Raw genomic sequence first — 12507 nt, forward strand, 5'->3', positions numbered from 1 at the left:
ACATGATCACTGAAACTTTTTTTTTTTTTTTTTTTTTTTTTTTTTTTTTTTTTTACTGATGCTCGGCAATCATGACAGTACCACTCTCTCTACCCTATGCCAAGTACCAAAGGAGGTACTCTGGACAGGTGAGCTGTTGGCTCCACATCAGCCTAGCATGGCTCCGTTCCTCTATCCTTCTATAATATAGAAGGCCATCTCTCTACTTCACAGAAAAGGCAACTGAGGCCCAGCAGGATGACGAAATATGCCAAGTCATGCCCTTGGGAAGTCGCAGTGCTTGGCTTTGCACATTTTAACAACCACCCAGGGCAGACTGCAAAGAGTAAGACTTACCCACAGCCCGGGGTACTCGGCTGGAAGAAATGCCGTACTCAAAAGTGTGGCAGACATCGCCCGTATTTCACACACACGCCAGCCTGGCCAATCACAAACTCTGACGTCACTTCGGTACAAAGGCCAAAGCCGTACTCGGTGCCCCGGGAGGGCCTGAGAGCACAGCCTTGCTGGCCGGCGGCAGATAAGCGCTCCTGCGGCCTTAGCTCCAGCAGCCACGGCGGGAGGCCCCGCCCCGGGCAGCCTGGGCTGGGGCTCCGGGGAGTGCTGGGAGAGAGATGTAGTCACTTGGAAGCCTGCCCAGGAAGTGGCTCTGCATCTTTTAGGCAGCCTCTTAAAAGGAAAACCTCTCTCTCTCTCCAGACGTAGACAAAGGGAGCGGTAGTTTTGTAAACAGGGCAGATGATGTGCCGGGCGGTCCATGTGTCCTCTCGGAATGACGGCATTATCAAGGTCATCACTCTCTCGGCTTCGGGACATGTAAAGCTGAAGGTGACCAGTCACGGTACGCAGTACTCATATTGTCGCCTCCGTTGTTTCTCAGAGACAGGCACAGGCGCTCCTTAACAGGCGATCGAGAATGATCCACTCGTCTGCAGAGGGGCTGTGACCCACTTCTGCCTGTCATTTATTCACTTGCTCATTCATTAATCATTCATTCACTCGTTCAGCTGTATGTCAGGCACGGTCTTGGAACTGGAGATAGAAGTAGGGGGAAGGCCAGTTGCAGTCCTGGAAGAGCCGGGTTCCCCTCTGCTCTGCCAAGAAGCCATCCTGGCCCCCACTCCTCCCCCTCCCCATTGTAGCACCTTCCGCCCTGGAAGCTGGAGTCCTGCCCCAGGCTTGTTTGGAGAACTTCCAGTTGCCTGAGACTTCCTTAACCCCCACCTTCCCGTTCAGGGCTCTGAAAGTAAACCAAGACCGGGCACATGGGTTCAGGAAACAGGTCCATTGTTGGTTGTCAGATCCAGTAAAGTGACCTCATGGGCCATGCTGGGCCGGGGAGCATCTGTAATGTAGCCAAGGGGCGCAGTGACAGCAACGAGGCTCTGTGCCCACAAACTGCAGTTTCAAATCCCCTTACCAGTACTTACGGGCTGTGTATTCTAATTTGGCTCTTCTGTCTGAAAGGGACAGACCCTCATTCAAGACAGCTCAAGAGATGAAGGATTATTTTAAGGATCTCCCAGCATAGAAATTGGCGGGGGGGATGGGGTAGGAAAGGCGCAGGGTCTGGCTCCAGAGTGCTCTGCACCCACCAGGCAGCTCTCTGCACCTGATTGCCTCTCTCCCACTCCCATTTGCCCTATAACCGTCCACCAGTCAAGTCCCTGTTTACCTCCACTCCCCTGTAGAGCTCACATGTGACAGCCGGCCTCCCTTTCCAACACTCACTCATCAACTTCTGACCGAGTCTTCCAGCCCCAGCTCCAACCAACTTCCTGCTTCCTCCCATGTTTCCCCCTTCAGATTCCTAAGGGAGAATCAGACCGGCAGAGCTCACTTTTCAAAGCAGGCCACCACCAGAAGACGCTGGCATTGAATCGGACACCCACCTGGGGCCCACGGGCTGTGGCTGCTAAAGGGACAAGGAACGGAGAGGGAGGCCATGGGTGGCCTGTCTTTGATGCTTTAGCAGGTGCTGTCTTCAAGACAAGAAATGTATTTAACTTTGTGTAATTTAAAAAGGATGTTCCATGGGGCGCCTGGGTGGCTCAGTAGGCTGGGCAGCCGGCTCTTGATTTTGGCTCAAGTCATGATCTCATGGGTCATGGGATCAAGGCCCACGGCAGGTTCCCTGCTCAGCGGGGAATCTGCTTGGAGATGCTCTCTCTTTGCCCCTCCCCCAACTCACGTGCATTCTCTCTCAAATAAATAAATAAATCTTTTTAAAAAAATAAGGAGCACCTGGGTGGCTCAGTCTACTGAGTATCCCGCTCTAGATTTCAGCTCAGGTCATGATCTCAGGGTTTTGAAACTGAGCTCCGTATCGACCTCCCCACTTAGTGGGAAGTCTGCTTGAGATTCTTTCTCTCTCTCTCTCTTCCTCCACCCCTCCCCACCAATAAATAAATAAATAAATGGATGTTCCTTAGCTGAAGTTCAGTTTCCTCTGTAAAATGGGTACCTATCTCACAGGGTTATTGTGAAACATAGAAATAATGTATATAAAGTACCTGGTACTGAATCAATTGTGACAATTATTATTACTATTAGTATTTATTATATATAATATTATATATTATAATAATAGATAATGTAGTTTCCCCTAGAAACAAAGCAAACTGACTCATGAATTATCTTTTAGGACACAACCCTAAGTAGGTCAATGAATTGGCAAACTAAGTTAGATTTTAGTAAAGATTCATTAACCTTTAACATACCTGGACAGTGAGTCTTTTTCACATGACCTAAAATAAATTACTATTTGGAGATCTTTTATGTGCTAGTTCCAAAGTTTATTAAAAAGATAAGGTGTTGCCCAGGCAGCAACCTCTTTGACCTCAGCCGCAGCAACTTCTTCCTAGGAACATCACCAAAGGCAACGGAAGCAAAGGCAAAAATGAACTATTGGGATTTCATCAAGATCAAAAACTTTTGCACAGCAAAGGAAACAGTTAACAAAACCAAAAGACAACTGACAGAATGGGAGAAGATATTTGCAAACGACATATCAGATAAAGGGCTAGTGTCCAAAATCTATAAAGAACTTAGCAAACTCAACACCCAAAGAACAAATAATCCAATCAAGAAATGGGCAGAAGACATGAACAGACATTTCTGCAAAGAAGACATCCAGATGGCCAACAGACACATGAAAAAGTGCTCCACATCACTCGGCATCAGGGAAATACAAATCAAAACCACAATGAGATACCACCTCACACCAGTCAGAATGGCTAAAATTATCAAGTCAAGAAATGACAGATGCTGGCGAGGATGCGGAGAGAGGGGAACCCTCCTACACTGTTGGTGGGAATGCAAGCTGGTGCAACCACTCTGGAAAACAGCGTGGAGGTTCCTCAAAAAGTTGAAAATAGAGCTACCCTATGACCCAGCAATTGCACTACTGGGTATTTACCCTAAAGATACAAACGTAGTGATCTGAAGGGGCATGTGCACCCAAATGTTTATAGCAGCAATGTCTACAATTGCCAAACTATGGAAAGAACCTAGATGTCCATCAACAGATGAATGGATAAAGAAGATGTGGTATATATACACAATGGAATACTATGCAGCCATCAAAAGAAATGAAATCTTGCCATTTGCGACGACATGGATGGAACTAGAGGGTATCATGCTTAGTGAAATAAGTCAATCGGAGAAAGACAACTATCATATGATCTCTCTGATATGAGGAAGTGGAGATGCAACATGGGGGGTTGGGGGGTAGGAGAAGAATAAATGAAACAAGATGGGATCGGGAGGGAGACAAACCATAAGTGACTCTTAATCTCACAAAACAAACTGAGGGTTGCTGGGGGTCGGGGGGTCGGGAGAGGGGGGTGGGGTTATGGACATTGGGGAGGGTATGCGCTATGGTGAGTGCTGTGAAGTGTGTAAACCTGGCGATTCACAGACCTGTACCCCTGGGGATAAAAATACATTATATGTTTATATAAAAAAATTAAAAAAGATAAAATAAAAATAAATCGTTCTGATCCAAAAAAAAAGATAAGGTGTTGCCATTTTCCAAGAAAGGTGTGTTCTAGAGGGTGTGAAATCTGGTAATTAAAGCAGAGACAGAGAGAGTTGTAAAGCAATGATAGTTACTCAAAGGTAAAGAAAAAGGTTTATAGGCACTCTATATTTTTTCTTAATTATTGTGGCCTAGAAGTAGGAAAACGAAAGAAGCAAAGAGACAGAAGGTAGACAGAGTTCACAAACGAGCTTGTGTGCACACGTGCGCATGAGTACCTGTGTGTGCGTGTGTGCATGTGATTGTATTTAACAGCAGCTGACATGCAGGAGGGGTATTTCTTGGTATATACAAGGCACTTTGCTTGGAATGGAGAGAATGCAAATATTATCCATGCAATATACAAGCCACAGACTTGTTGTGAACATTGCCAGAACATTCATTGTCTTCCAAAATGAGGCAGATTACTGCCTTGGTTGAGAATCAAGTTCTACATTCATGAAGACGTTGGTTAAGGCCCAGCCACCACCAACCAGCCCTGTGACTTCAGCCACTATTTTTTTTTCAGTCCAATCACCCCAAAATTCCTTCTCTGAGCCAGAACAAATCATTTGACTTACAAGGAATCTGAAGCTACTCCGGGATTCCAAGCTATCTATGAATTCATCTATATACACATACCAGCCTGTAGAGGACCCAGGCCCCATATCTTCTTTACCATTTGCCAGACCTGGGATGGCCCCTGGGATCCTCTGGGTCTAGGCCCTAAATAAGACATAAAACTGAGGCTCAATAATGTAATGGCTAAATCTTTGAGTGCCGAGGTAGTGCCACGTAACTGTCTAAGCCCTTTAAATGTATTAGCTCATCGACTTTTACAACTCAGAGACAGATGCTGTCTCCCCCAGACTCTACAGAGCCTGTCTTCAACATAGACACCAAATGGCAGCGCCTGGGAACAGCAGTGTGATTGCCTTTTGGGTTCCTTTGAACTGAGGAAACTCTTAGGATTCTTAGACAATGGGGAGAGAGGGGCCTCAAAAAGGAGACAATGGACTTCGTGGTAATTAGAGAAGGGGGGGCAAATGATTAACTGAAAACACAAAAGGACAGGACCGTGTGTTTCACCCAGATGTGGTGGACTAGGTCAGATGACTGACACATCATTAGCTACTGGCCAGCCGCAGCTTAGACCCCACATCAGCCAGATCACATTGCTGAATGTTTCCTAGCATCTGCTGTGTGCTCCATATGATGCTCGATGTTTGGAGGGCGCATACATAGGAGAGAAATAAGGAGAGAAGGAACAGAATTAACTCTGGGACTTCCTGAAAGGTGAAGTGTGGCCCTTTTAGAACAGAAGGAGGTAGGAGTTTGAAAAGGCATATTCAATTTTCAGTAATTTCATATCTGGAAAAAAAAAACCCTACCCTTTTTAACATACAAATCATAGAAATTAAGCCTCTGAACTGGGAGAGATCATCAGAGGTTGGACTGTGTCCCCCTAGGTAGCCAGTTCTAAATTCAGGGTTGGGGAGTTGAATGACATTTTCACGTGTAGCAGCACAGCAGAACATTTTAAAGGGTTAAGAAGCCCTGGCCCCGTGCCCTGAACCTCATATGGGCAAGGACTTCGCCAGAGCCCAGACTTGGATCTAGACTGCAAATAAACATTTTTCTACCTGGTTTAGGATTTCAGAACACCCAGTCATTACATGTGAATATGCTGCCTATTTATTGTATAGGTTCTGGTAATGTACACTGTACTGTATCATACCAAAGCCATATTCCTAGCACGCTTTAAAAAAAAAAAAAGATTTATATTTTGAGAGAGAGTGAGGGTGAGCGGGGGTGAGGAGCAGAGGAAGAGAGAATCTCAAGCAGATTCCCCACTGAGCACAGAGCCTGATGCAGGGCACGCTCCCAGGACCCCAAGATCATGACTGGGGCTGAAATCAAGAGTTGCCTACTTAACCAACTGAACCACCCAGCACCCCCCCGCCTCATCATGCTTTTTAAAAGGAAAGACCTTAGATGTTAGGCATTTCATTTGCAGGAAGTGTTCAATTAGACATAGTCAAATATTTACTTAAAAACTATTAGACATTACATGGGGCGCCTGGCTGATTCAGTCGGAAGAGCAAGCAACGCTTCATTTAGGGGTCATGAGTTCAAGCCCCATACTGGGTGTAGAGATTGCTTAAAATAAATAAATATTTTTTGAAAAAAACTATTAGACGTTACATAAAATATACAATGCAAACATCAGTTGAGTGCAAAAAAGGATCAGTGGAATCTGTACTTAAGCAACCTGCCTCGATGCCTGACAACTGGACAGACAGCAAGCTAACCCACCAATCGGAATGTAGCATAGTGCTACTGATGCTGATGGCCAGCTGCAGAATTGCTTGTTTATGCTAAGCTTTTTTTTTTTTTAGATTTCTTTATTTGTCAGAGACAGAGAGAGAAAGAGAGAGAGCGAGCGCATGCACACAAGCGGGGGGAGGGGGAAGCAGGCTCCCGGCGGAGCAAAGAGCTCCTAGCAGGAATGGATCCTAGGACCCTGGGATCATGACCTGAGCCAAAGGCAGATGCTTAACCAACTGAGCCACCCAGGAGCCCCCTATGCTAAGCTCTTCTTAACTGCAATAGGACAATTCACTCGGACAGACCTGAGTTCAAATCTTAGCTTCATTATTTAACATCCATTTGATTAAAAACAACAAAAAAAAAACCTAAAAAACAAACTACTGGTCCTGGGGAGCCTGGGTGGCTCAGTACATCAAGCAGCCAACTCTTGATATCAGCTCAGGTCATGATCTCAGGGTGGTGGGATCGAGCCCCGCCCCCCCCAACTCTACCCTCAGCACGGAGTCTGCTTCTCTCCTTCTCCCTCTCTCTCTGCACCCCCCACCCCGTTCATGCGCTCTTACTCCCCCTCTCTCTCTCAAATAAGTAAATAAATAAATAAATCTTTTTCAAAATTGCTGGTCCTTAACCTCTCTAACCTCTAGTATCTTCACCTATAAAAAGAAGATAATAAAATGATCTGTCTCATGAAGCTGTTGTAAGGAATAAATGAAATGATGCATATCTGAGTAATGTCTTCCTTCTGCTTCTCCAGAATCCACTCTCTTCCCACCCTTCTCTACTCTCCTTCGTATGGCTTCCTGTATGGACTGTACCAGTGGGCTCTGTTGCCTTTAGGCTTCACGTTGGACGGGTTCCATGAGAAATATGCAAAACACCAGAGGGCAGGACAAGAGTGAGCTCAGACTCTCTTTCCCCTTGGCTTCCTCCCTGCTAGGAAGCAGTATGTTATTTCTGCCCTCTCACCAAAATCCACAGTTTCCCTTGAAAGGCCCCCTCTTTATAGAGCACCCTGCAAAGTTCTGGTAACCACAGTTTCCCCTGACCCCTTCACACCCAGGAAGCCTAGGAAATGACAACCCCTAACATTTCCAGGCCTAGCGTACATACCATCCCTTGAGGTTGTAAATAGTCCCTTTCATTAAACTCCTTTTCGTATTTCCCATTTAGAGTGAGCTGTCTGTCTCTCGGCAGGGCCTTCCTTGACTGATAGAGTATATACAATAGGGCGGCTGCCAGGCTCAATAAATGTTAACTAGCAAATGTTGATGAGGCATGGGAGAAGCACAGAGATCAACTGAAAAGGGAATCACCCAAAGTTAATAAAGTCATAACCACCTCAAGAATGTCCTCTAGTAGGAAAGAACTTTACAGCAACATTAGGCATTTTCATCAAGCTTTCCAAGAGACAGGAACAGGACTCCAGAAAGAATCTTTTTCCCGTGGAAGCCTTTGGCCTCAGGACTCACCCGCTTCAGAACTACAAATTCAGAATTGGAAAAAAGACATCACAAAATCGAAGCCTTCCGTCTCATTCTGTTAGGACTGTGTTTATCAGCTGCTGCACATAGCTTTTAAGGCATGATTTTATTTGAGATCAGAATATGTTTATCTTCTGAAGAGAGGGAAGGAAGAGTAGATTTTATGCTTGACCAGAGGCCCAACATATGTAAATCACTAGATTCTTGGGCTGTGTCAGTGATTATGCAGAAGCCTGGATCAGGCAGCTGCCGCAAAGCCTTGACAAATGCCAGTGGGGGGGGGGGGGACAGGACGCCTAGCGCATGGCTCCGCACCAAGAAATATCTATTTTTCATCATCTAGCTAAGCACAGTAGGCACAGAGTATGAGGTAACAGGCACCATTAAAAACAGTAAGATACATACACCCAGACAAGGAATGATTTTTAGGACATGTTCCTAGTGACAAAGCACTATGTATAATATATATATATATATATACAGGTTATATACTATGATATCATTTATGGTTAAAGAGAGAGAAATAGTTAGCTGTGGAGAAATAGTTTAGAACTGTGTTGCCCAATACGGTAGCCATTAGCCATGGACCTATTTGAATTCAAATTATATTTCACGGAATTAAGGAAACATAATTAAAAACTCAGTTTCTCAGTTTCTCCCACATTTTAAATGCCCAATAACCAAATGCGGCTAGTGGCTGCTACTATATTAGCACAGATAGAGAACATTCCTATCATCACAGAAAGTTCTAGTGGACAGCACTGGCCTGGAAGGATACACAACAAATTAACCGGGGTTACGTCCGGGGCAGAAAACCACATTGGAAGAAGAGATGAGAGGATGTTTTCATTGTTTACTCTACTTACATCTGTTATTTTGTTTTATTTTTACATGAGAACACATTCATATAATTTATCTAAGTTTAAAATAAATGTAAAGAAATTTATCCTATCTTGGGAATTCAGAGATGCAGGAAATTTAATCCAGGATTAGGTGTTCCAAATGTCAGAGAACCGTATCTAAAAGGAAAACAGGAGTACTTTAAAAAATAACAACTATCACTTATAAATTAATTGTTAAATGCTATTATTCTCGGGTATATGGAACATTTAAAACTCATCTGAGCTTTTAAATGCAATTTAAATGGTCTTCATAGTATCTGCCCTCTATTCATTTCTCCAACATCCAACAAACATTGCTTGAGGGCTTGCTGGGCGCCAGGCTCTGGATTTAGGTTCTGAGGATACATCAGGGAATAAAACAGGACCCACAAAATCTTGCCTTTATGATCCTTAGAGATAACAAACAACAAAAAAGAATGTGAAATGCATGAAACGTTAAAAGGGGGTAGTGTTTAGAAAAAGTTAAAGCAAGGAAGGGGATAAAGAACGTAGGGGGCTTACCCACAAATCAGATAGCCGAGGGAGTTGATGTGTGTGTGTGTCAATATAGAAAGGATCGACTGGGGGCACCTGGGTGGCTCAGAGAGTTAAAGCCTCTGCCTTGGGCTCGGGTCTGATCCCAGGGTCCTGGGATTGAGCCCCGCATCGTGCTCTCTGCTCAGTAGGGAGCCTGCTTCCCTTCCTCTCTCTCTGCCTGCCTATCTGCCTACCTATGATCTCTGTCTGTCAAATAAATAAATAAAATCTTTAAAAAAAAAAGAAAGGATCGTTTGAACCCTGCAGAGAAAGAACACTCCAGGCAGAGGAAAAATCAAGTGCAAAGGCCCCAAGGTAGTTACATGCCCAGCTTCTTCCAGGAATAACAAGGCCAGTATGCCTGGAGGAAGTGAACAAAGTATAGTAGTAGGAGATAGAGCCAGAGAGGTGAAGTACAAAGAGATGGGAGACATCCAATGGTATGCGGTTTTTAGGATGCTGTAAAGACTGGCCTTCATGGAGAAAATGGAAGCCATCCAGAGTTGTGAACAGGGAGTAGTAATATGGTCGGAGCCTTAACAGGACCACCTCGCTGCTATGCTGAGGTTTAACTCTCAAAGGTCAAAAGCAGAAGCAAGAAAAGCACTAAGTAACTGGCATAATTATCAGGCAAGAGTAGGCAGATGGAGGCTGGGGCCAGGATGAGTGGTGAGAAGTCGTCGGATTCTGGATGGATTTTGAATAAAAAAAATTTGAAATTGATTGAATGTCGAACGTAAAAGAAGGAGAGGAGTCGACATAACTGCAAAGTTACTGGCCTGAAGAATTAGAAAGATGGCATTGCCATTCCCTAACATGGGGAAGACACTGGCAGAGTAGGTTTGGGGATGGGAGGGATAGGCTGGGGAAATCAAGAATTCCGTTCTCGCACATTAGGTTTGATATACCTATAAGATCTCCCAGTGAAGATATCAGGTAGGCAGTTGGATTTACAAGTCTGGAGTTGGAGACAGAGAACTAAACTAGAGAAGCAGGTTAAGAAACCATAGGAATATAAATGATATCTAAAGCCACTAGACTAGATTCATTCATTCAGCTCAGGCCATGAGTTCAGGCTGAGGCAAGGTCCTGGTTGTCTAATGAGGAGACATTGTATATTTCTGACCAACCTCCCCAGACTACTGGCAGCTCTAAGAAAAAGGATACTTGGTCTGTCCTACTCATTGCTGTATCCCTAATTCCTAGGGCAGTACCTGGCAGACAGAAGGTTCTGGGTAAACTTTTGTTGAATGGAAGAAGTTAGAGTCAATGGAGAGAGAATAATTACTGATAAAGAACTGGAGAGGGAATCATTGATAATGATTATTGACAAAGATTAAACCGAATAAGAAATACAATTGTCAGTGTTTCCTATCTTTTTCTTATCATCATAATATATACTACAGAAAACTTGGGAAATAAATTTAAAAAAAGCAAAACTCACTGATAATTCTACTTCCCAAATACAACCATTGGTAACACTTTCTAGATTTCTTTTAGGGCTTTCTGATATATTACGCATACATACAACTTTGGAATCCTAACTACACAGTTTTTTCCACTTGTATGTCGGGATTACCCTATCATGCAGTCTTCAATTTCACTATTTTTAATGGTGTTATCTGGGGGTCCCATACCCCCTGTTTCCCTAGCCCTGAGCCTCCAATTCCCAAACATTGAAAGTTAGGCAAGACAATGAAAAGCAAGGGCATCATATCCCAAAGATAGGATGTTAACATTAAAAAGACAGGAGGGAAACAGGAACACCTGACTCATCTGTTCATTTTTCTATTTTGAAAGGTTGCAAGTGGCACCAGAAAATAGGATATAGGCCAAGGAAGTTGAATCGTGAAGGGAGACGCCCTGGTTGGCCTGGAAGCAAGTGCTGGTTGGAGCAGATCCTGAAAGGAGAGTTTAGCAGGTATCTCCACGTGAGACAGAGTAGACCACGGGTAAATTGAGCGGTAAGATAAATGCAAAGAATAGCCCATTCAATAAAGTCATTTCCTTTTCCAAAGGATCTGGGCAACTGGTCACCCACTACGCTGGGCAGCCTCCTTCGGGCTTGGCCCACCCAGCACTAATGACATCAGGCTCCAGCAGGGGGTCTAAGAGCCCCAAGCTGCTCAAAGGCACCAGCCGTGGCCACTTGGTGACCTCGCCCACCCTCTCAGGAATCCAGGCTTCCGCAAAACCACCTCACTATCATTTTTAACAGACTTTATTTTTTAGAGAAGTTTGACGTACACAGCAAAATGAGCAGAAGGTACAAATTATTTCCCATTTAAGTCTCACTAATTCTGATAGCTATAAGGCATTCCACTGAATAGAAAAAAATAATTTATTTAAATCTCTCTGTGTTGTTGAATATTAAGTTGTTTATGTTTTACTAATATAAATAACATTCTAAACATAGTTCCGAACCTCTGATTATTTCCTTAGGATAGATGCCTAGGAGCTGAATTACTTAGACCAGGGGTATGAACATTTTAAAGATAAATATTTGTAGAACATTTTAGCATGTATTGGTAAATTAGCTTCTACAAAAGCTGTCTCATTTATACTCACATTACAATGTCTGAAAGCACCTAGCTGGCTGCCATCTCACCAGCTTTGAGTATTATCTTTGTCAATTTTATACACTAAAAAATAGCATCACGCTGTTTCAATTTGCATTATTTTGATTACAAAAAAGATGGAACATTTTTCAAATGTTTATTAGCCATTTGTATTTTCTTCTGAGACTAATCTGTCCTTGGCTCATTTTTCTATTGTTGAGGATGAATACTTTGAAGTTAGCTAAAAACAAAAGCATAACACAGTTTAAAAAATTAGCTTAAATATCTTGAAAAAGAAAAGACGTTTTCCTACTTTATCTAAAGTTCCCTCATAAGAGGTCCATTTTTCAAGCCCATGTGTGAACCCCTGCGTCCAGGTCAGACAAGTAATTACTGCCCTTCCAGTGACCAGAGATCAGAAATTGTATCATGCCCCAGGGGTACAGCTTCCTTAAAACACTGACCACCTGTAAGCCGCAAGCCCCCCACACCCATGTGCCACCTTCCGAAATGAACTCTTAATAATATTGTATTTCACTTATTCTAAAATGTACGTTTCCCCCCACATTTTAACATCTTTGAGATTAGGAGAGGGTCTTACAAGAAATATCTTAAAATCAATGTCAGCAATTTTCTGACATTGCAACATCCCTGCAATGAGACTCTATCTCATAATTAATGGCATCTTAGATTCCTGAAAT

General features: G+C 43.6%; 1 protein-coding gene across 2 annotated transcripts in view; it reads right to left on the bottom strand.

Moving 5' to 3' along the window:
- Nucleotides 1–12507, bottom strand: part of PCYT1B (phosphate cytidylyltransferase 1B, choline) — a 91302-nt gene that overhangs the window by 65494 nt on the left and 13301 nt on the right. The window contains exon 1 of one of the 2 annotated variants that reach the window (XM_080794869.1): nt 337–567. The exons of the other annotated variant lie outside the window; for it this stretch is intronic. Coding sequence (XP_080650995.1) covers nt 337–393 — 57 coding nt within the window. The 5' untranslated portion in view covers nt 394–567. Of the gene's footprint in view, nt 1–336; nt 568–12507 lie in introns of those variants that run through there. 2 annotated transcript variants of the gene reach the window in all.

Source organism: Martes martes (assembly GCF_963455335.1).
Source record: "Martes martes genome assembly, chromosome: X".
NCBI classification, from domain to species: Eukaryota; Metazoa; Chordata; class Mammalia; order Carnivora; family Mustelidae; genus Martes; species Martes martes.